Consider the following 25,665-nt stretch of genomic DNA (forward strand, 5'->3'; position numbering starts at 1 on the left):
AGGTGTGACTGATAGGCCTACATAACACAATATGGCAATATTTCTGCAATGTTGAGATTTCAAGCAGTGACTGTTGGGGGCTGGATAAAGCATCCCAAACACTCACCCCTTCAACCAACAAATAGGCTTCGCTACCCTAATTTGGTCCACTGGGGAACGCATCTCAATAGGATAATTTCACAGAATGTGGGCGCAGAGTAAATACACCCCCCCACATCGATTAGAAAATTAGAGCACTATTATTTAAACCCATAGCCTATCTTTCACTCGCATTGTGTTTGCTTCACTTTTATCCCTGGTTACGACACCCATGCCGCTCGGGAACAATACACACTAGGACAGCTTCACTCGCTGTTTTCACTGAGAGAGACGAGATAAAAAGGTTGAAGGTTCAGTGGAATTCCCGAATACCAAAAACAATGTTACAGAACGCCAAAAAAAATAATATATTATCTTGACACTTTATTTTCCTTTCAATTGAGGAGTAAAACATAATACACACATATAAAGCGCTAAATCAAAAATGTTTTGCACAGAGTATTGTGTTTTGTTTGCATCCATGCATTTATCAGACACAATGTAACAACCAACAGAGCATTGAACGCGCAGAGTGCAAAGAGATACACTGATACGAGGGGCTCTATAGCCTCAAGCCACGCGTTAATTTTTATAGCTGTAAAACCATAATGTATTCATAGCCTATAGCCTACAAAATCCATGGAAAGCGCAAATACTCGTGAAATGCGTGGAAGTGGTGGTGCCTATGAAATAAGCACGCGTTAGTAACGGTTAGTAGGCTAGTGATCGTTGTTGTTTTTGATATTGTGTAACAAAATCAAACAGCAGCATATTCCCTATTAGTTTGAAACTAATTTTAATTTTGTGAGTAAACGAGAGCACCGCAGTTTTAAAACATAGAACCAAAAAAAAAAAAACTTACCGACGCCGTATTTCTCGTGTTCTGTAGGTATCCACATATTTACGGTTGGTACATTGAAGTCATTTGTGAGAACAGCAGCTCAATTGAGATATTTCGTGCTGTATAACGCATTCTATGCTATTGAATTCCTTTCCTCCGCTCTGAAGTCATTGTTCAGATTGCAGGAGAGAGTGGCTACTGTATCTTCATAGTGAGACCGAGAAGGAGCTTTGCATTGTGGGGCATGTAGTAAAAACGAATGACGTAAACAAACCGAGAGAAAAAAAAGGACTCAGAGTCCCAAAAAGCAATACTGAGTACATGGATGAAATAGAGGACCATGGTATGAGTCATAATACCCATAAAACCTAGCAGTCAAACAGGGAAATGGTTCCCATTGTTTTTTCCACCATTCATTTTTCCCATATGGGATTTTTAGGATGTGTAAGTAAATTCCCTCTGGCTATCTACTCCGATTTCAGAGCACTCTGTCTGTGTGCCAGAGTGCAGAATAACTGATGAATTTACAAACGCTCAACACCCGTTGAATATGGCCGGTGTCAGTAAACGTCAGCAAAAAAGCTTCATTAAATTGTTGCTAACAGCATAGTTACAGTCACCAACTGTTAGTCACCAATGGATAACATGAAAACAGCCTAACCTGCTCTGATAGGGCGAGTAAAATGGTCAGAGTGAGGTGTTCTCTCATTTAAATCTGGAAGTAGCTAGCAAGCTAGCCAACTTTAGCCAGTTAGCTTGGGTACTTGACTGCCGTTGTGAGGTCAGAACGCTTTGAATATATACGAATGACAATCTGACAACGCTCTGAATTTACGAACACCCAGAGCACACTAATGTTAGCTAAAGTATTCATTATTTAATTGGCTAAATATCTTTAAATTGACACTTCTGTGGAATGTCTTGTGCAAGTATTAAATTGACACAGTAGTTGTTATCAAAGGTGTTAGCTAGAGATGACATGCAGGGATTTGTAATTTTGCATGATGTCTACTGTGATACTAAATAGCATGATCAAATCTGAGAGTAGATAGAGCCAAATATATTGATAAAAGTCACCTTGTCCGAGAGAGAATTGAATGGTTATCAAAACGTCACACCAGGGTTTATAAAACCCCTTTGGGAAAAATTAATGGTGGAACTATGATTGGAACCATTACCCTGTTTGACCGCTAGGTTTTATGGGTATTATGACACCTCCAGTGTGGTTCTCTATGACTGACTGACAGACAGACAGACAGACAGTGTGAGAGTGTGAGATAGATAAATACTTTTTACACATAGCCAATAAAGCCCATATGAAATTGTACGCCTTGTCAAAGTGTTGCCTACCATGTCTCACAGTCATTGGAGATGGTAGGTGATATCCAATGGTTGCAGGTGTGGGGAGTAATCATTGACAACTACATTCATGTTCAAAACCAGTTTTATTTTCTTTTTCAGAAAATACACTTTGACTCAGTGTCACTTTGCACTTCACTTGTAGAAAAATTAATTGGCTCAAACTTAACGTCATATGGGTCTCTTCCCGCTCACCTTCTCATCCCAACAACCGAAACCAACTGATTGAAATACCCTCTGTGTCTAGAAGCCCGCTATAGTGGATTTAAAAAAATGTATATTACTAACAAGAGTGGCGCAGCACTCTAAGGCACTGCATCTCAGTGCTCCAGGCATCACTACAGACCCTGGTTTGATTCCAGGCTGTAGCACAACTGGCCGTGATTGGGAGTCCCATAGGGCGGCGTACAATTGGCCCAACGTTGACCGGGTTAGGTTTGGCCGGGGTAGGCCGTCATTGTAAATAAGAATTTGTTCTTAACTGACTTGCCTAGTTTAATAAATAAATGAACAAGAACAGAATAAACATATTTTGGCCAAGGGATCTGTGGAATATTTTTAGAGGATGTAATACAACACAATGTAGCATTATGAATCTACAATTTAGGCCCTTTATCAGATGAACTTGTGGATACCATTTTTATATCTCTGAGTGCAGCTAAACCTGGGCAACACAGGGATCATGGCAAAAAATTTAGAATTGCAGGAAATGTGCTTTAAAATGTTATTTCCCAGGGCCCAAGACTTGGTTCGTACTGACATGCACTGCCATAGTCATACCAGAACTCCTTGCATGCTATATATATTTTTTTTATCCCACTCGAGTTGTGTTCTGATTATGAGGGGGTCCCTGAGGAATTTGCTGTCACAAAAGGGGTCCCAAAAGTTTGAGAACCCCTGGTCTAAGGTTATTCTAACCATACAATGACATATAGATGAAAACTAAATACATAAGTCAATTATAGGATCTCTATGGGTCTAACAATACAGACAGTGATATTGCTAAGGGATCCCAAGTGTTGTGGCACCGTGGCGTTTCAGATTCAGAGGTTACTCATTGACTACAGATGGTGCTCGTGTTGGCTGACATAACCCATATTTCACATGCCAGGTATGGAAGGGAAGGCTGTAGCAGGGCATGGAGTTGAATCCTCAGACAGGACTTCTGCTGCTAGGGTGAACACAGAAATAATGCATGAGTGTGTTGAGGACTGCAAGGCAGGCACTTCATTATTCAGCCAAGAGTTCGAGGCACCGTTGGGTTTGTAGCCTGGACTACTCTGTCATACAGTCAATCTGTATGATTTTATAGCTCTCTGCTCCTAATTGCACCCAGTTAATCCTCCTTCCCTCCAACTCTGTTTCAGTTCGGGTTCAGAGACAGTGCCACCCCTTTCAAAAAGCCTCTAATAGTAATTCCAGCTTTGAGCTGTGTCGTTTGCTTATCTTTGCCACTGAAACCATAGATGTTATTTATTAAACAACTGCCCAGAAGCTTCCTCACTCGTACTCTGTTCTACTGTGAAGCTGTGGGTTGGTTGGTTACCCCTTATGGACCTGGCTTCTCACACCTTCACCCCACTGCTGTAAATACAATTGTGTTTAGCACACACATGGGTGGTTGTGCTAGCTGGCTGGGTTTAGACTACAGTTTATACAGTGTCTCCGGCCATGTTCCAAGTCGTTCACCCTACCCTACGGTGCATGGAGAGATGGTCTCATGGAATACTCCATCTGAGATGAATTAATCATAAGAGGAGACTAGAGGCAAGTTTTTTTTTAAATTGTAGATCTATTCCATCCTCTCTCCCTGTGGAGAAAAGAGATCTGAGCGTGCAGTGCCCTATCACACCTCTCGAGTCAACCAGGGAGAAGTAATACCATGAATAAAAATAAGTGAAGACATTAAGAAGTTGTTGACTATTTATTTATCACAGGTGATTTATAATGGATCAATAATGCCTTTGGTATTTTTCAGCATATGCGTATATAATGCATCTCTGGTTTTTATCAAAGCATCAAGTCTCACAAGGACATCGTGTGTCCTCTACCACTGTGAGTAATCCCATGTGACAGAGTAAGCCCATGCTCTTTGAAGAGGAGAGATGGAGAGACCACAGGGGGATAAAGGAGAGAGATGGATAGAACACCACCACAGGGATAGTAATGGTGAGGAAAAACATGGATCCACTGAGAAGCGAGGATGGACAGAGAGAGTAAAAAGGACAAAGAAGAACACCAACAGAGAGAAAGGTCGGTCAGGTTACGATGTTTTCCACTGATCACGCGGTTGTGTGGATTATAACCGAGATGACACTGCAGGCTCACAGTGTCCTAGTCCCAGCTTGGTGCCATATGGTCCTTGGAAAGACACAGTTACTGTACATAGTTTGAATACTTCACATAGGGTGAGGAGAGAGAGAGAGAGAGAGAGAGAGAGAGAGAGAGAGAGAGAGAGACACAGAGAGAGAGAGAGAGAGAGACACAGAGAGACAGAGAGAGAGAGACACAGACACAGAGAGAGAGAGAGAGAGAGAGAGAGAGAGGATGTCTGAGGCTGAACCACACTAGACAGACCCAGTAACCCAGATAGAACCCTGAAATATCACTCAGCGCTTCGTTTCCGCCAATCACCCACCATCGCTTTTCATCGACAATTCATAAAACAACAGGAGCCATTTGCTCTGTCTAGGAGGTGAGAAGAAGAATGAGCAGGAGAGGAAAGGAAAGAGATAAATGTGTTTCTACTATTCTAGAGATATTCTCTATTCTACTCTATTTTTCACACTACTTCTATTCATTATTTCCACAGAGACCGTACCATTTGTACTCTACCGTGAGTTTGTGGAGACAGGCTATGGCCAGTGATACATATTTAATGGCACCAAACCTTTCAAGTATCCTTCTCTCCCCAGGAGTGTCCTTCTCATGTCCTTCCCTTTCTCCTCGAGAATTCCTTCAGGCATCATAACAGTCACCTTGCTTGTTAATTCAGCAAAATTAAGCTGCTCGGTGTTCATTGACTTTGTCGTTGCAGGCTTGTTGAGTTAAGTGACAGCACATCCGGTAATCACAAGAGACTAATACTGTATCTGTATTACAGCAGTTCTGCCTGTCATTTTATTCACATCATGCTGTGTTGGTCTGCCAAGGATATCATACTGTATGCCCTACTGTAACAGACTAACAGTTGGCAATTTCCTTTTTCCGACCACAGGATAGAAATGTCTAAATATATCTCATGAAAAGAGCCCATTTATGATTTATGTTGTGCATGTCGAGATCTTGGGACTATAAGGTTCTATCTGCAAAAAGAGGATTGTGAGATAATTGGCTTGGTTTGAATGGTGTCAGCAATTTATATCTTGTATTCTTTTTAATATATACTGTAACAACGTGAAGTGAGTACTATATAGTACTCTATAGGTAGAGAACATTGAACAGAACAAGGCTATGTCAATAACACCTTTTAGACAAAAATGCAGATAGAACCATATAGTCCCACGCTCTCAATGTATGTATCTGACCTCTCGAAGCAACATGACAACAGCTCCACAGTAAGATGGTTAAATAGAGGCTATGCCTATTCTTTTGCTGAAGGATATTTATGAAGGACTTTCATCTGAGAATTATAGCCTTAGGTTTGGCCTTAATTGTACTGAGAAGGCTGGCTGTATTACTGTACCTAGACAGCACATTACATTACAGTATTGTCACATATAGCCTATAAGGATTAGCCAGTCTGCTCTTGTAGAATTAATGCCTGCTTAAACCATAATCCTCCAGAAAATACCCATTAATACAGTGCCTTCCGAACGTATTTAAACCCCTTGACTTTTTCCACGTTTTGTTGTGTTACAGCCTGAATTTTAAATGAATTAAATTTAGATATTTTTTCACTGGCCTACACACAATACTCCACAATGTCAAAGTGGAATTATGTTTTATATTTACAAATGAAAAACTGAAATGTCTTGATTCAATAAGTATTCAAGTCCTTTGTTATGGCAAGGCAAAACAAGTTTAGAAGTACAAATGTGCTCAACAAGTTACATAATATGTTGCATGGACTCACTCTGTATGAAATAACATATATTTGAATGACTACCTCATCTCTGTACAATTATCATCAACATACAATTATCTGTAAGGTACCTCAGTCAAGCAGTAGAGATTGGAGATAATAGAGATTCAACCACAAACTCCAGGGAGGTTTACGAATGCCTCGCAAAGAAGGGCACCTATTGGTAAAAAAAAGCAGACATTGAATATTTCTTTGAGCATTTTGAAGTTATTAATGACACATTTTATGGTGTATCAATACACCCAGTCACTACAAAGATACAAGCATCCTTCCTAACTCAGTTGCAGGAGAGGAAGGAAACCGCTCAGGGATTTCACCATGAGGCCAACAGTGATTTTAAAACAGTTACAGAGTTTAATGGCTGTGACAGGAGAAAACTGAGGATGGATCAACATCATTGTAGTTACATCACAATACTAACATAATTGGCAGAGTGAAAAGAAGGAAGCTGGTACAGAACACAATATTCCAAAGCACTAAAGTAATACTGCAAAAAATGTGAATGTATCCTGAATACAAAGAGTTATGTTTGAGGCAAATCTAATACAAGACATTACCACTCTCAATATTTATCAGGAATTAAGGTAAGATGCAGACCGTGTCGAAGTAACAATGTTTATTACAGCAACAGGGACAAAGGAACAGGACGACAGGCAGGCTCAGGGTCAGGTCAGGCAGAGATCGGTAATACAGAGGTGGTGCAAAGGTACAGGACAGCAGGCAGGCCCACGGTCAGGCAGAGTGGTCAGGCGGGTGGGTACAAGGTCAGGACAGGCAAGGGTGAAAAACCAGGAAGACGAGAAAAGAGAGACCAGGGAAAAGCATGGGCTGACACAAAAACACTGGTTGGCTTGACAAACAAGACGAGCTGGCAACAGACAAACAGAGAACACAGGTGTAAGTAACACAGGGGGTAATAGGGAGATGGGCGAAACCTGGAGGTGGGTGGAGACAATCACAAAGACAGGTGAAACAGATCAGGGTGTGACATTATTTGCAAGCATAGTGGTAGATGCATCATGTTAAGGGTATGCTTGTAAACGTTAAGGACTGGGGAGTTTTTCAGGATAAAAACTAAATGGAAATGGAGCTGTACACTCACAGCTGTAATCGCCGCCAAAGGTTCTCCTACATAGTATTGATACTTTTCACTTTGTCATTATGGGGTATTGTGTAGATGGGTGACAAAGAAATTCCAGGCTGTAACACAACAAGACGTGCAATCAGTCAAGGAGTATGAATACTTTCTGAAGGCACTGTATGTCTTCATATGGGTGCACACATCACAATGCTATCCAGACCTAGCCTGCATCTGAAATGGCACCCTATTCCCTTTAATGGTGCCCTACTTTTAACCTGAACCCTATTGGAATAGGGTGCCATGTCAGATGCAGCGCTACTGTAGTCCCCCCTTCATTTACCAACTGGATCATAGAAGCCAACGCATATCTGAGATTAGGCCACACCACAGCTTGTAATTGAATCAGGTAGTGTAAAAACATATGTGAGAGTGAGATAAGCTTACAGCCAGTCAACATTTCTGCCCATCGCATTCATACGCACGCAATCAGAGATATTGACAACGGGAGAGTGTGCCTCTACAGATCTGAGCAGATGTAGGAGAGATGTCAGCCTCAAGTATTTTTTCTCCCCTCAGATGCGGCCTACACTTCTCCTGTAGGTAAAAATGCAGCTTCCGCATCTCCCGCCTTGAGATGGTAAACGTTAACACGGAATGCACCAAGGATGTCTCCCTTTTCTTTCCTTGGCTTGATATTTACAAAGAAAGAAGATTCAAAAGGAAACACGATTAGGTTTCTGGTGGTGCTGGTGGAATTGAATTTTGTCACACGAATTCCCGGCATCCTGTCTGAATCAAACGACTGAAAATGCAGGTGTTTCTTGTCTTATCTCGTTCACACGTTTCTCTGATTCCCTGGAACCGTTTACCATCAAAACCCTGTAGTTGTGAGGGAGCAGAGGAGAGGAGAGGATTCACATCCAATTATTTCCCCCTGTGTGCTAACGTGTTTCCAGCTACCGCTTCTTTCACCAGAGCTAGGCTTTAGGGCTGAGCTGAGGCGTGTTACACTGTGTGTGTGTGTGTGTGTGTGTGTGTGTGTGTGTGTGTGTGTGTGCGCACGCGTGTTGGTGCGTCTGTGCCTGTGTATGCTTGTAATCCTGTCTGCAGCGACAAATTCTCCTTTCACTGCCACGAAGCTTCCCTGGGCAGCCTATAACACAGAGATTAGCACTGGAATGTGTCCACTGTCCCTCTCTACTCACTCCCACTGCGTCTCGTTACCCACACACAAGTGGGTAGAGTCTCTGAGCCTACGTGATGTTCATAGTCCATGTGTGAGCGCTGAACAGTCTGACTAAATGGCTTCCGAGAATCTACAGGAGTAGCCTACACAGGCCTGTCTACCTTTTTGTAGTTTGGAAAACAAATTAACATTTAGGTTCGCACACAAAGCAGATCACATGAAAATGCATGTTAAAATTTTTCTCTGAGAATAGATTATTAGTTGTCTGGTATACCAGATTGACAGTATCAGTGTGAGTTCCTAGCTCGGCGGGCTGTGCCTATGACTGTGTGGCTGTGACTAAGAGCTGCTGTCATATCGAGCCTCCATATCTCCCCTGCTGTCATAGGCTCAGTGGGAGAAATATCAATGCACATCCGAAATAGTACCCTATTCCCTATGTAGTGCACTACTTTTCACCAGTGTCCTACGGGCCCTGTTCACTACATAGGGAATAGGGTGCAATTTTGGATTGTTCCCATGTAGGTGCAGAGCCACCTGGAGCACCATGCCCACCTGCAGTCTCCAGTCCCCTTTCACTCAATCAATCACTCACTCACTCACTCACTCACTCACTCACTCACTCACTCACACACACACACACACACACACACACACACACACACACACACACACACACACACACACACACACACACGCACGCACGCACGCACACACACACACACACTTTCTGAGCCAGTAATTGTCATAAAAACAATTACTACTGGTTCTGTCTGTTCTGTCTGTTGAAAGTATTCCCAGGCCCAGTCAACCTGACCCCTCCACACCCATCCAGCCCCGGCCTGTCCCTATTGTTACCACACACACACACACACACACACATACACATACATACAGACGCTGAAAGACTGACACGCATGCACACATTCACGCAGATACACACACACACACACACACACACACACACACACACACACACACACACACACACACACACACACACACACAGACACACACACACAGACACACACCCAGAAACAAACACACACACCAGTGAGACTCCTGTAATTGCTCTCCGCAGACAGTGAACTTAGTCAAATCTGTGCGTCTGAGGCTGGGCTGGTGATGTACAGCACACTCATAATGTTATTTAGTCATTTTGGGGGATGGTGATATGTATCTCACTGACTGGTGGTTAGTGGGTGTTGGTGTGAAAAACAGTCAGGACTACTGACTATAGCTCTGCCCACAAGACCTACACAAAAAAATAAGGCGGGGTTGAAAACAACCCAATTTGGGTAATTATTGGGCAGAACACAACTTGGGTTATTTTGACACAGCCAGTTGAGTCACAAGCAAGCCATTCATTTATTTAAGTTGGTTTGTTGATGCTGGGTTATTGAACGATGATCCACTGGGTCAGAGCAGAGGACTGGAGGGGTGGCTTATAGTAGGGGTGTGACTTTCAGATAGTTATTTTTGGCCACACGTGAGAGTAAATGCAATTCTGCTTAATCTGTTCTGTTGTATTGTCGGTTGTTACGGTTGAGCACTGACACTTTGGTAACTTTAACAAGGCTTACAAAAGAGTATGAGTTCCTTAAATGCCTTTGCATATCCCAACGTTTCTGATAGTTACTACTTTGTTATAATATTTTGATAATAGCATTATAAATGCTTCTACACCGTGCTTCTACACCTGCTTTGCTTGCTGTTTGGGGTTTTAGCCTGGGTTTCTGTACAGCACTTTGAGATATCAGCTGATGTAAGAAGGGCTATATTAATACATTTGATTTGATTTGATAAATGTTGTATTAAGGAAAATATACATTACATTTGCAGTGTACAAACTTAACATGATGAACATGGAGGACATTTACTCTCACGGGTGGCTAAATATAACTATCTTGAAAGCCCCCAACAGGCCACACTTTTTGGATTACCAAAACATGTGTTCATTTAACCATCAGTTGGGCCTTTATTGACTTTCATGATAACAAAAAAAAAAAATCAAGGTTCAAATTTGAACGTGAAGTATACGCACAAGTGAAGTGAAATGCCTTTCTCGCAAGCTCTGAACCTAACAATGCCGTAAGCAATAACAATGTAATACCAAACATAACACAACGTAGAACAAAAACACACAAGATATAGAAATAAGAAGAACACAAGAAATGAAGTAAGCATACTATATACAGGACCAGTCAGTTCCAGTATCATATTTACAATGTGCAGGGATACTGACCGTGATACGGGGTAGATAGGTATAGGAGTAAGGTGACGAGTCATCAGGATATAATAAACAGAGTAGCAACAGCATATATGATGATTGTATGTGAGTGGGGGTGTGTGTGTAGAGTCAGTATAAATGTATGCGCATATTATGTGTGTGTGAGCAAATGATGGAGTGAGTGTTTGTGTGTGTGTTGGAGTGTCAGTGTGCATGAGAGTGTATGGCCCTGTGAGTGTGCATAGAGACAGTGCCAAAATAAAAATAAATCCACTTAAAATGTCCCTTCAATATTTTTCCACATTACATATTTTAATATACAATGACAACATTTTACAACAATGTGGTAACTATCCCAACATGGGGATATGCATAGGCACATGAGGAACTCAACTTGTGTAAGCCTAATTAAACTACCAAAGTGTCAGTGCTCACTCTTAACGTGTGTTGACAAGACAATAGAACAGGAATTACACTTACTCTCTCGGTGGCCAAAAATAACTATCTGAAAGTCACGCCCCCCTACTAAGCCAAACCTCCTGTCTTGTGATCTGACCCGGTGGATCATAGCTCATAAACCCAATTACAGTAAGTGACCCAACTGGCTGGGTCATAAATAACCCAACGTGGGTTCTGTACACTATTTACCCGGCACTAAGTTATTTTTAACCCAGCATTTTCCAGACACATACATAGTGGTGATTACACTGGGAGCTGGTACCACAGGGCATACAAACACATCATTTCTGTCTCTCTGATATAAGCCTTGACGCACAGATGCATGGTATAATTAGTGTGTGTGTGTGTGTGTGTGTGTGTGTGTGTGTGTGTGTGTGTGTGTGTGTGTGTGTGTGTGTGTGTGTGTGTGTGTGTGTGTGTGTGTGTGTGTGTGATTCGAGTGTGTATATGTGGCCTAATGCCCTACAGTAAATACATGCTACTCACACCTTTCATTGTAGCATGTAACACCTAGCGTATCATAGCACACACATGCACTGTCCTTGCCCTGATGACTTGAAATGAGACGCATCACAGTCACACAGACGTGATCAGATTGAAATACACCGGTAGTAAAAAGCAGTACACTGGTCAGAGAAACAACACATGTTGCAATGTGATCTAAGTGTACAACCGAGGCAAATAACACATTCTGCATTGTCTATCAATATCTGAATATATTGTCGAACAATATACAGTGCGTTCAGAAGGTATTCATACCCCTTGACTTATTTCACATTTTCTTGTGTTTCAGGCTGAATTCGAAATTGAAGAAATATTTTTGTTTTCTCGCCCTTCCACACAGATACCCCATAATGACAAAGTGAGAACAAAATACCTTATTTTCATAAGTATACACACGCCTGAGTCAATATTTTATAGAAGTACCTTTGGCAGTGATTACAGCTGTGAGTCTTTAAGAGTCTTTAAGTCTCTAAGAGCTTTCCACACCTGGATTGTGCAACATTTGCCCATTATTGTATTCAAAATGTTCAAGCTCTGTCAAATTGGTTGTTGATCATTGCTAGACAACCATTTTCAGGTCTTGCCATAGATTTTCATTTAGAAGTTAAAACTGTAACTCACCCACTCAAGAACATTCACTGTCTTCTTCGTAAGCAAATCTAGTGTGGATTTGCCCTTATGTTTAAGGTTATTGTCTAGCTGAAAGGTGACTTCATCTCCCAGTGTCTGGTGGAAAACAGACTGAACCAGGTTTTCCTCTAGGATTTTGCCTGTGCTGAGCTCCATTCTGTTTCTTTAAAAAAAAATCTGTCAATCAGGTCAGTATTGTGGAGTGACTACAATGTTGTTGATCCTTCCTCAGTTTTTTCCTATCACAGCCATTAAACTCTTTAACTGTTTGAAAGTTACCATTGACCTCATGGTGAAATCCTTGAACAGTTTTCTTCATCTCCAGGAGGACACCTATATATATTTAGTGAGTGGGTGTATTGACACACCATTGAAAGTATAATTAATTACTTCGCCATGGTCAAAGGGATATTCAATGTCTGCTTCTTCTTGTTTTACCCATCTACCAATAGGTGTCCTTCTTTGTGAGGCATTGGAAAACCTCCTTATTCTTCGTGGTTGAATCTGTGTTTGAAATTCACTGCTCGACTGAGGGACCTTGCAGATAATTGCATGTGTGGTACAGAGATGAGGTAGTAATTGGAAAATCATGTTAAACACTATTATTGCACACAGAGTGAGTCCCATGCAACTTATTATGTGACTTGTTGACAGTGGTGGAAAAAGTACCCAATTGTCATACTTGAGTACTACAAGATGGCGCTGGAGAAAACGACTGATGTTTTACGTGTTCCTATCCAATTGTGTTTTTTATGTTTGTGTCACGACTTCCGCCGAAGTCAGTTCCTCTCCTTGTTCGGGCGGAGCTCGGTGTCGCCGGTCTTCTAGCCATCATCGATGCACTTTTCATTTTCCTTTTGTTTTATCTTGTCTTCCCACACACCTGGTCTCAATTCCCTCATTACATGTTGTGTATTTAACCCTCTGTTCCCCCCATGTCTTTGTGTGGAATTGTTTATTGTAAGTGCATGTGCACGTTTTCTCTGGTGCGCGACAGATTTTGTACCTATTTGTTTGTTGTTCTGGTTTCTGGTGGTTTTATGATTAAAACTGCTCAGTTGATTACCCAGTTTTGCTCTCCTGCGCCTGACTTCCCTGCCGCCAGTTACGCACTCCCTTACAGTTTGTTTCTTTGCGTTGTTTGTAACTTCTTTTTTTACTTATTTTGTTTGCTGCTACCGTCTTTTATGACCGAAAATCAGAACTGTGATTACTCATCATGGACTGGCAGAAGTGACTGACATACTGCTTTGCCGGGAACAGGCCCAGATCACTATCATTCGTGTGAAGAGGAGGTGGAGAAAAAGGGTCCAGAGGGAATCCGGAGGTTTCTGAAGGCAGCTCTTCAGAGAGGATTCGAAGCCACCCGAGCCTATGAGGGATGAGTTGGATACCCCTGAGCTTTTGCAATTGGGAAGAGCTAGGTTATCAGTCAGGGAACGCTCACGAAGGATGAATAATAACTGTTGTCTGTACTGGGGAGGGGCATGACATTTTATAGCTACCTGCCCTATTAGGAAACCCTTGTCTCTAGTGAGTACCAGTACCATGGTGAGTCAGACTGGGAGTTCCCTAATTCCCATCACGGGCACACCCCTTTTTGCTCTTGTGCTGTGGGGAGACCAATCTAATTCTCTCCGAGTGCTCATTGACTCTGGGGCTGATGAAAATCTTATGGATGCCAGGATAGCTTCGTAGTTTGGTATTCCCACTCAGCCTCTCTCTGTGCCCATGGATGCTAGGGCACTGGACGGCCACTCTATAGGGGAAATCACCCATAGAACTTATCCTGTTCAATCACGGGTTTCTGGTAACCACAGTGAGACAATACAGTTCCTCTTCATTGCATCTCCCCATGTTCCGGTTGTTTTGAAATTTTCCTGGCTTTTCCTGGAGCCCATTTTGCCATTCCCACTGCCTTCATGCAGCACAGCCTTCCTCATGTCGTCTTCCTCAGGATGTTAGCAAGACTGTGGATGTCTCTGCTATCCCCACAGAATACCATGACCTCCTGGAAGTGTTCAGTAAGGCATATGCTACTTCCTTTCGCCAGCACCGTCCTTATGATTGTGCCATTGATCTTCTCCCAGGCACTACACCACCTCGGGGTCGAGTGTATTCTCTGTCTGGACCAGAGACCAAAGCTATGGAGGAGTACATAGAGGAGTCTCTGGCCACTGGGGCCATCCGTCTGTCTGCATCTCCTGCCGGCGTAGGGTTTTTCTTTGTGGAGAAGAAGGACAAGACGCTGCGTCTGTGCATTGACTACCGGGGACTTAATGACATTACTGTCAAGATTCGTTACCCCCTACCTCTCCTCTCCTCGGCGTTTGAACCTCTCCAGGGGACCACCATATTTTACAAGTTGGACCTTCGAAATGCCTACCACCTGGTTCGGATACGCAAGGGGGATGAGTGGAAGACAGCCTTCAAAAACAGCCAGTGGACATTATGAGTAACAGGTCAAGCCATCTGGACACACCCCACTGTTTTCCAGGCTTTGGTCAATGATGTGTTTTGGGACATGCTAAACCGGTTTGTGTTCGTGTACCTTGACGATATCCTGTTTTTTGCCCGATCTGCACAATAACATGTTCTTCATGTCAGACAGGTCCTTCAGCGCCTCCTGGAGAACAAACTGTTCGTGAAAGCTGAGAAGTGTGAGTTCCACCGTTCTACAATCACCTTTCTGGGATATGTCATTGCTGAGGGCAATGTTCAGATGGATCTTGGAAAGGTGAAATCAGTGTTGAATTGGGCTCAACTAAAGTCCAGGGTGCAGTTGCCACGGTTTCTTGGGTTTGCAAACTTCCATTGCCGTTTCATTTGGGACTACAGCACCCTGGTGACACCCCTCTCGGCACTCACCTCTCCCAAGGTACCGTTCAAATAGTCTCCAGCTGCCTACAAAGCCTTTGTGGACCTGAAGCATCGGTTCACAACCGTACCCATCCTCATCTATCCGGCCCTCTCGCGTCAATTTGTGGTGGAAGTGGATGCTTTGGATGTTGGAATGGGGGCCATCTTGTCACAGCGATCTGCTCAGGACCAGAAGCTTCATCCCTGTGCCTTCCTGTCCCATCGTCTCAATCCTGCTGAAAGGAATGTTGGCAACCGAGAACTCCTGGTGGTGAGGATGGCATTGGAAAAGTGGAGGCACTGGCTGGAAGGAGCAGAACAGCCATTCCTGGTCTGGACCGACCATAAAAACCTGGAATATCTCCGTACCGCAAAGTACCTTAACTCCAGGCAGGCCCGGTGGGCCCTCCTGTTCACCAGATTCAACTTCACCATCTCCTACTGCCCAGGGTCTAAGAATGTGAAGCCTGATGCCCTCTTCCGCATATACAGTCCCTCTGCCACACTCTCGACCTCTGAAACCATTCTCCCTACCTCATGCCTTGCTGCCACTGTGGATTGAGGTATTGAGAACCTGGTCCGCGAGGCACAACGCTCCCAGCCTGGGCCTGAAGGGGGCCCGGCTAACTGTTTGTCCCTAATCCAGTCCTGTCCCGCGTTCTAGAATGGGCTCATTCCTCCAGGCTGACCTGTCATCCAGGGTCCCATCAGGGTCCCTTCCTCCGACAATGCTTCTGGTGGCCCACAATGGTTCCTGAAGTCTCTGCCTTCGTCGCCACATGCACAGTGTGTGCTCAGAACAAGACTCCACGGCAAGCTCCTTCTGGCCTCCTTCAGTCACTACCGGTCTCTCATCGTCCCTGGTCTCATATATCTCTGGACTTTGTCACTGGGCTCCCTCCGTCTGATGGCAACTGCCATTTTGACGGTAGTCGATCGGTTCTCCAAGGCTGCCCATTTCATCCCTCTCCCCAAACTACCTTCTGCCAAGTAGACGGCCCACCTTATGGTGCAGCAAGTCTTCTGGATTCATGGACTCCCAGTAGACGTGGTCTCCGATCGGGGTCATCAGTTCTCGTCTCAGTTCTGGAAGGCATTCTGCACCCTTATTGGGTTGTCAGCCAGCCTGTCATCCGGACTCCATCCCCAAACTAACGATCAGTCGGAGCGAGCCAACCAAGACCTGGAGACAACCTTAAGGTGCCTGGTCTCAACCAACCCCACTATCTGGAGCCGTCAACTGGTCTGGGTGGAGTATGCCCGGATCACTCTTCCCAGTTCTGCCACGGGACTCTCCCCTTTCGAGTGCTCCATGGGGGATCAGCCTCCACCCAGATATTTGTCCGCTTCAGTCGACGTACCTGGAGAAGATCCAGGGCGGCTATTCTCAAGACCAACTCCAGGTATCGTCAACAAGCGGACCGTCACCGGACTCCAGCTCCCCGCTAGCGCATTCGGCAGTGGGTTTGGCTTTCCACTCGGAATCTGCCCCTTCGGATAGAGTCCCGCAAACTGTCTCCCCGGTTCATTGGTCCTTTTCCCATCTCCAGAGTTCTGAGTTCCACTGCTGTCCATTTTGTGTTACCCCGTACCCTCCATATTCACCCTACCTTGCATGTGTCTAGGATTAAACCTGTGTCTCACTGTCCTTTGTCTTCTGTCTCCAGGCCCATCCATCCCCCCAGGTTATTGTTGGCCAGCCAGCGTATACATGAGACACTTCCTGAAGGTTTGACCACAGGGCAGGGGTTTCTAGTACCTGGTTGACTGGGAGGGTTATAGCCCGGAGGAGAGGTGCTGGGTTCCTGCTAAAGACATCTCGGACCCGGCCCTCATCGTCGATTTCCACCGCCGATACCCCGGTCAGGCGCCCAGGTAGGATGCCAGGTTGCGTCCCTAGGGAGGGATACTGTCACGCCCTGATCTGTTTCACCTGTTCCTGTGTTTGTCTCCACCCCCTCACTTATTTTCCCCAGTGTATTTATTCCTGTGTTTCCCGTCTCTCTGTGCCAGTGTGTATGTTTAGTCAAGCCAACCAGCATGTTTTTCCCGTACTCCTTTTGCTATTCTCCTTTTTCTAGTCCTCCCCGTTTTGACCCTTGCCTGTTTCTGGACTGCACCTGCCTGCCTGACCATTCTGCCTGCCTTGACTACGAGCCTGTGTGCCACTCTGTACCTCCTAGACTCTGTTCTGGTTTTGACCTTTTTGCCTGTGCACGACCATTCTCTTGCCTACCCCTTTTGGATTATTAAACATTGTAAAACTCCAACCATCTGCCTCCTGTGTCTGCATCTGGGTCTCGCCTTGTGCCTTGATATAGTGCCTTCAAAGCTCATCAATAAGCAAAGGACCCTGGGACTAAACACCTCCCCCTGCAACTGGATCCTGGACTTCCCGACGGGCTGCTCCCAGGTAGTGAAGGTAGATAACAACACATCCGCCACGCTGATCCTCAGCACAGAGACCCCTCAGGGGTATGTGCTCAGTCCCTTCCTGTAATCCCTGTTCACTCATGACTGCACGGCCAGGCACATCTCCAACACCACCATTAAGTTTGCAGATGACACAACAATGGTAGGCCTAATCACCAACAACAATGAGACAGCCTATAGGGAGGAGGTCAGAGACCTTGCCGTGTGGTGCCAGGACAACAACCTCTCCCTCAACGTGATCAAGACAAAGAAGATGAGTGTGGACTACAGGAAAAATAGGACCGAGCATGCCCCCATTCTCATCTATGGGCTGTAGTGGAGCAGGTTGAGAGCTTCATGTTCATTGATGTCCACATCACCAACAAACTAACATGGCCTAAACACACCAAGACAGTCGTGAAGAGGGCACGACAAAACCTATTCCCCCTCAGGAGACTGAAAAGATTTGGCATGGGTCCTCAGATCCTCAAAAGGTTCTACAGCTGCAACATTAAGAGCATTCTGACTGGTTGCATCACTGCCTGGTATGGCAACTGCTCGGCCTCCATCTGCAAGGCACTACAGAGGGTAGTGCGTACAGCCCAGTACATTACTGGGGCAAAGCTTCCTGCAATCCAGGCACTAAAAATTGTCAAAGACTCCAGCCACCCTAGTCATAGACTAGGCAAGCAGTACCGGAGCATAAAGTCTAGGTACAAGAGGCTTCTGAACAGCTTCTACCCCCAAGCCATAAGACTCCTGAACATCTAATCAAAGGCTACCCAGACTATTTGCATTGCCCCCCCTCTTTTACAACACTGCTACTCCCTGTTGTTATCATCTATGTATAGTCACTCTATCTACATGTACATATTACCTCAATTACCTCAACTAACCGGTTCCTCCTCACATTGACTCTGTACCGTACCCACCTGTATATAGTCTTGCTATTGTTATTTTACTGCTGCTCTTTAATTACTTGCTACCTACAACAACATCCGGTGAAATTGCAGTGCACGAAATTCTGAATACAAAAATCTTAATATTAAACATTCATGAAAACACAAGTGTCATACATCATTTAAACGCTGAACTTCTTGTTAATCCAACCATGTTGTCAGATTTCAAAAAGGCTTTACGTCAAAAGCATACCATGCGATTATCTGACGACAGCGCCCCACATCAAATTTTTTTTCAACCAGCACAGGTGTCACAAAATCACAAATAGCAATTAAATAAATCACTTACCATTGAAGATCTTTCTATGCAATCCCAAGGGTCCCAGATCCACAATGAATGGTCATTTTGTTCGATAAAGTCCTTGTTTATATCCCAAAAAGTCAGTTTAGTTGGTGCCAATGATCTCAGTAATCCACTCGTTCAACATGCATACAAACTAATCCAAAAAGTTAGCGGTAAAGTTTGTCCAAACATGTTTCTAATTAATTCTCAGGTACTGTAATATCTAAATTAACAACAATATTTCAGACGGAGAATAGTATGTTCAATAGGGATGATAAATAACGAAGAGCGCGCACCTCATTCACACGCCAACAAGACTACGTTTCTAATGGGAGACACCTTGTAGTTTTTCCAACTACTTGCTAATTTTTCAAAAAACAAGCCTGAAACCCTTTCTAAAGACGGTTGACATCTAGTGGAAGCCATAGGAACTGCAATCCGGGTCCTATCTATTTGTATTTCCCATAGGCTAGCACTGAAATGGCCTGTGACCTAAAACAAACCCAATCTGGATGGATCTTCCTCGGGTTTTCACCTGCCATATCAGTTCTATACTCACAGACATTATTTTATCAGTTTTAGAAACTGAGTGTTTCCCATCCAATGCTATCAATTCTATGCATATCCTAGCTTCTGGGCCTGAGTAACAGGCAGTTTACTTTGGGCATGTCAGTCATCCGAAAAGAAGTTAAGGGCTCGGAAGTAAGCATTTCACCTGTTGTATTTGGCACATGTGACTAATAACAATTTATTTTATTTGAGTAAAAGTAAAGATGCCTTAATAGAAGTCATCCAGTAAAATACTACTTGAGTAAAAGTCTAAAAGTATGTGGTTTTAAATATACTTAAGTATCAAAAGTAAAAGTATAAATAATTTCAAATTCCTTATATTAAGCAAACCGGATGGCACCATATTCTTGTTTTTTATTTATTCACGGATAGCCAGGGGCACACTCCATAATTTACAAATGAAGAATGTGTTTTTAGTGAGTCCGACAGATCAGAGGCAGTAGAGAAGACTATGGATTTTCTCTTGATAAGTGTGAATTGGACCATTTTCTTGTCGACATAACATTTTCTTTATGAATGTAGTGAAGTAAAGATAAAAGTTGTCAGGAATATAAAAACTTAAGTCAAATACTAGTTAAGTACTTTACACCACTGCTTGTTTAGCACATTTTTACACCTGAACCTATTTAGGAAAACGGTTTGAATACTTATTGAATACTTATTTGAATACTTACTGACTCTATACATATTGGGTATCGTGTGTAGGCAAGTGACAAAAATTTAAATCCAGGCTGTAACACACCAAAATGTGAAAGAAATCAAGGGGTGTGAATACTTTCTGAAGGCACTGTACATCATTCCGATAATATAGCTAGGAGATGAAATGTATGCAAAACAAATGAATATGAATGCCTTGCATTGCAGTGACATTCAAGTAAACAACCTCCATTCTCTATATGTCATGTCCCATCAATATTTACAGGATGATGCAATGTCCTGTATGAGACTGAGTGAAATTAATATTAGTGTGTTGTGGTGTCTATGTTTACACAGTGCTTTGCTGTATGTTATCAGAGGAAGCAGCTCATAGGTGTAGTGTGTTTAAGCTGTAACAGCAAGAGATGACTGAAGAGGGGGAGAAACACGTCAGATTTATAAAATCACCACGGGGGATGAGATACCGTGTATTTATGTGACTGCAATATCAAAGCAAAACCCCTCACACACCATAGAATGTACCATAGACACAGTACACACAGTGCATACAAAAGGTATACAGTACACACTGAACATACAGTGCCTCGAGAAAGTATTCAGACCCCTTGACTTGTTCCACATTTTGTTACGTTAGACTTATTTCAAAATGTATTAAAGTAACATTTCCTCATCAATCAACACACAGTACCGCCATAATGACAAAGCGAAAACAGGTTTAGATATTTAAAAAACAAACAGAAATACCTTATTTACATAAGTATTAAGACCCTTTGCTATGACTGTAAATTGAGCTCAGGTGCATCCTGTTTCCATATATCATTCTTGAGAGGTTTCTACAACTTGACTGGAGTCCACTTGTGGTAAATTCAATTGATTGGACATGATTTGGAAAGGCACACACCTGTCTACAGTTGACAGTGCATGTCAGAGCAAAAAACAAGCCATGAGGTCGAAGAAATTGTCCGTAGCGCTCCGAGACAGATATGTGTCGAGGGACAAATCTGGGGAAGGGTACCAAAACATTTCTGCAGCATTGACATTCCCCAAGAAGACAGTGGCCTCCATCATTCTTAAATTAAAAATGTTTGCAAACACCAAGACTCTTCCTAGAGCTGGCCAACATGAGCAATCGTGGGAGAAAGGTCTTGGTTAGGGAGGTGAGCGAGCCCCAGTGTTCCTCTGTGGAAATGGAAGAACTTTCCAGAAGGACAACAATCTCTACAGCACTCCATCAATCAGACCTTAATGTTAGATCGGCCAGACGGAAGCCATTCTTCACTCTACGGTGAAGCATGGTGGTGGCATAAGGCTGTAACGTAACAAAATGTGGAAAAAGTCAAGGGGTCGGAATACTTTCCGAATGCACTGTACACACACACACACACACATATATAGGAAATGATGCAGAAAATTGAATTGATCAAAGCCACAATCTATCTGCAATATTGAAGCTGATTTACCATTTAAAAAATACAAAAGAAATGTGTCACATTCATCATAACGATGAGACCAAGGCGCAGCATGAGATGAATACATTCTACTTTTATTAAAACGAAGAACACTTAAACAAACTAACAAAATATGCGAGGCTATAAACACGAGTGCTGACATGCAACTACACATAGACAATAACCAAAATGGAAAAATGGCAACCTAAATAGGATCCCCAATCAGAGACAACGATAAACAGCTGCCTCTGAATGGGAACCAATTCAGGCCACCATAGACCTTCATTAACCTAGACAAACCAAAACCCCATAGATGTACAAAAAACCCTAGACAAGACAAAACACACATATACCACCCTCATCACACCCTGTCCTAACCAAAATAATAAAGAAAACAAAGATAACTAAAGTCAGGGAGTGACAATAGGTCGACAACAGTACACACATACAGAACATACAGTCAATAGGCATGCTGTACATTACAAATGCAATGAACGACACATACAACAATACATAAATGATGTATGTAGCTTTCTGCCTTTGTAACATGAATTGTGGTGAATGTTGAAGTCGGGGCTCATTACACCCAGGGCAATACAGTGTGAAACATATTCAGCCTGCTGTGTCTGTTGTCTAAAGCAGCTGAAGGCCAGGGAAGCGCAGATCAAAGCTGGAGTAGAGATGGAATCATGGGTAGTGGTGGCAGCGCAGTGTGTAGACTGACACAGTGAGAGAGGCACAGGACTGCAGCCTGATAACCTGCAGACTAGGAACACTGGCCTGGGAATACTGGCTATCCCACAATGCCCCTGTATGCTACACACATACACACGCACATGCACACTCCCACACAAACATATAGGGAGATAAACACACACGCAAATGTACGCCTGCACACACTGTACTTCCTCAGTGGTAGGGAGGCGAGCAGGCCAGAGGTGGATGAACGCAGTGCCCTTGTTTGGGTGTAGGGCCTGATCAGAGCCTGGAGGTACTGAGGTGCCGTTCCCCTCACAGCTCCGTAGGCAAGCACCATGGTCTTGTAGCGGATGCGAGCTTCAACTGGAAGCCAGTGGAGAGAGCGGAGGAGCGGGGTGACGTGAGAGAACTTGGGAAGGTTGAACACCAGACGGGCTGCGGCGTTCTGGATGAGTTGTAGGGGTTTAATGGCACAGGCAGGGAGCCCAGACAACAGCGAGTTGCAGTAATCCAGACGGGAGATGACAAGTGCCTGGATTAGGACCTGCGCCGCTTCCTGTCTGAGGCAGGGTCGTACTCTGCGGATGTTGTAGAGCATGAACCTACAGGAACGGGCCACCGCCTTGATGTTAGTTGAGAACGACAGGGTGTTGTCCAGGATCACGCCAAGGTTCTTAGCGCTCTGGGAGGAGGACACAGTGGAGTTGTCAACCGTGATGGCGAGATCATGGAACGGGCAGTCCTTCCCGGGAGGAAGAGCAGCTCCGTCTTGCCGAGGTTCAGCTTGAGGTGGTGATCCGTCATCCACACTGATATGTCTGCCAGACATGCAGAGATGCGATTCGCCACCTGGTCATCAGAAGGGGGAAAGGAGAAGATTAATTGTGTGTCGTCTGCATAGCAATGATAGGAGAGACCATGTGAGGTTATGACAGAGCCAAGTGACTTGGTGTATAGCGAGAATAGGAGAGGGCCTAGAACAGAGCCCTGGGGGACACCAGTGGTGAGAGCACGTGGTGAGGAGACGGATTCTCGCCACGCCACCTGGTAGGAGCGACCTGTCAGGTAGGACGCAATCCAAGCGTGGGCCGCGCCGAAGATGCCCAACTCGGAGAGGGTGGAGAGGAGGATCTGATGGTTCACAGTATCGAAGGCAGCCGATAGGTCTAGAAGGATGAGAGCAGAGGAGAGAGAGTTAGCTTTAGCAGTGCGGAGCACCTCCGTGATATAGAGAAGAGCAGTCTCAGTTGAATGACTAGTCTTGAAACCTGACTGATTTGGATCAAGAAGGTCATTCTGAGAGAGATAGCGGGAGAGCTGGCCAAGGACGGCACGTTCAAGGGTTTTGGAGAGAAAAGAAAGAAGGGATACTGGTCTGTAGTTGTTGACATCGGAGGGATCGAGTGTAGGTTTTTTCAGAAGGGGTGCAACTCTCGCTCTCTTGAAGACGGAAGGGACGTAGCCAGCGGTCAGGGATGAGTTGATGAGCGAGGTGAGGTAAGGGAGAAGGTCTCCGGAAATGGTCTGGAGAAGAGAGGACGGGATAGGGTCAAGCGGGCAGGTTGTTGGGCGGCCGGCCGTCACAAGACGCGAGATTTCATCTAGAGAGAGAGGGGAGAAAGAGGTCAGAGCACAGGGTAGGGCAGTGTGAGCAGAACCAGCGGTGTCGTTTGACTTAGCAAACGAGGATCGGATGTCGTCGACCTTCTTTTCAAAATGGTTGACGAAGTCATCTGCAGAGAGGGAGGGGGGGGGGGAGGATTCAGGAGGGAGGAGAAGGTGGCAAAGAGCTTCCTAGGGTTAGAGGCAGATGCTTGGAATTTAGAGTGGTAGAAAGTGGCTTTAGCAGCAGCGACAGAAGAGGAAAATGTAGAGAGGAGGGAGTGAAAGGATGCCAGGTCCGCAGGGAGGCGAGTTTTCCTCCATTTCCGCTCGGCTGCCCGGAGCCCTGTTCTGTGAGCTCGCAATGAGTCGTCGAGCCACGGAGCGGGAGGGGAGGACCGAGCCGGCCTGGAGGATAGGGGACATAGAGAGTCAAAGGATGCAGAAAGGGAGGAGAGGAGGGTTGAGGAGGCAGAATCAGGAGATAGGTTGGAGAAGGTTTGAGCAGAGGGAAGAGATGATAGGATGGAAGAGGAGAGAGTAGCGGGGAGAGAGAGCGAAGGTTGGGACGGCGCGATACCATCCGAGTAGGGGCAGTGTGGGAAGTGTTGGATGAGAGCGAGAGGGAAAAGGATACAAGGTAGTGGTCGGAGACTTGGAGGGGAGTTGCAATGAGGTTAGTGGAAGAACAGCATCTAGTAAAGATGAGGTCGAGCGTATTTCCTGCCTTGTGAGTAGGGGGGGAAGGTGAGAGGGTGAGGTCAAAAGAGGAGAGGAGTGGAAAGAAGGAGGCAGAGAGGAATGAGTCAAAGGTAGACGTGGGGAGGTTAGAGTCGCCCAGAACTGTGAGAGGTGAGCCGTCCTCAGGAAAGGAGCTTATCAAGGCATCAAGCTCATTGATGAACTCTCCGAGGAACCTGGAGGGTGATAAATGATAAGGATGTTAAGCTTGAAAGGGCTGGTAACTGTGACAGCATGGAATTCAAAGGAGGCGATAGACAGATGGGTAAGGGGAGAAAGAGAGAATGACCACTTGGGAGAGATGAGGATCCCGGTGCCACCACCCCACTGACCAGAAGCTCTCGGGGTGTGCGAGAACACGTGGGCGGACGAAGAGAGAGCAGTAGGAGTAGCAGTGTTATCTGTGGTGATCCATGTTTCCGTCAGTGCCAAGAAGTCGAGGGACTGGAGGGAGGCATAGGCTGAGATGAACTCTGCCTTGTTGGCCGCAGATCGGCAGTTCCAGAGGCTACCGTAGACCTGGAACTCCACGTGGGTCGTGCGCGCTGGGACCACCAGATTAGGGTGGCCGCGGCCACGCGGTGTGGAGCGTTTGTATGGTCTGTGCAGAGAGGAGAGAACAGGGATAGACAGACACATAGTTGACAGGCTACAGAAGAGGCTACGCTAATGCAAAGGAGATTGGAATGACAAGTGAACTACACGTCTCGAATTTTCAGAAAGTTGAGCTTACGTAGCAAGAATCTTATTGACTAAAATGATTAAAAATGATACAGTACTGCTGAAGTAGGCTAGCTGGCAGTGGCTGCGTTGTTGACTTTGTAGGCTAGCTGGCAGTGGCTGCGTTGTTGATTCGGGGGCTAGCTGGCTAGCTAGCAGTGTTGATTACGTTACGTTGCGTTAAAAGAACGACAATAGCTGGCTAGGTAACCTAGAAAATCGCTCTAGACTACACAATTATCTACACAGTTATCTTTGATACA

At 44.6% G+C, this 25,665-nt stretch overlaps 1 protein-coding gene across 1 annotated transcript in view; it reads right to left on the reverse strand.

Annotated features, from left to right (window-relative positions):
• The window catches only part of LOC115106945 (dedicator of cytokinesis protein 4-like), a 159,970-nt gene extending 158,846 nt beyond the window's left edge, over positions 1 to 1,124 (reverse strand). The window contains exon 1 of the mRNA XM_065008176.1: positions 941 to 1,124. Within this exon, the coding sequence (XP_064864248.1) occupies positions 941 to 977 (37 nt within the window). The 5' untranslated portion in view covers positions 978 to 1,124. The remainder of the gene's footprint in view (positions 1 to 940) is intronic.
• Positions 1,125 to 25,665: the final 24,541 nt, after the last annotated feature.

Source organism: Oncorhynchus nerka, linkage group LG23 (assembly GCF_034236695.1).
Source record: "Oncorhynchus nerka isolate Pitt River linkage group LG23, Oner_Uvic_2.0, whole genome shotgun sequence".
Taxonomy (NCBI): Eukaryota; Metazoa; Chordata; class Actinopteri; order Salmoniformes; family Salmonidae; genus Oncorhynchus; species Oncorhynchus nerka.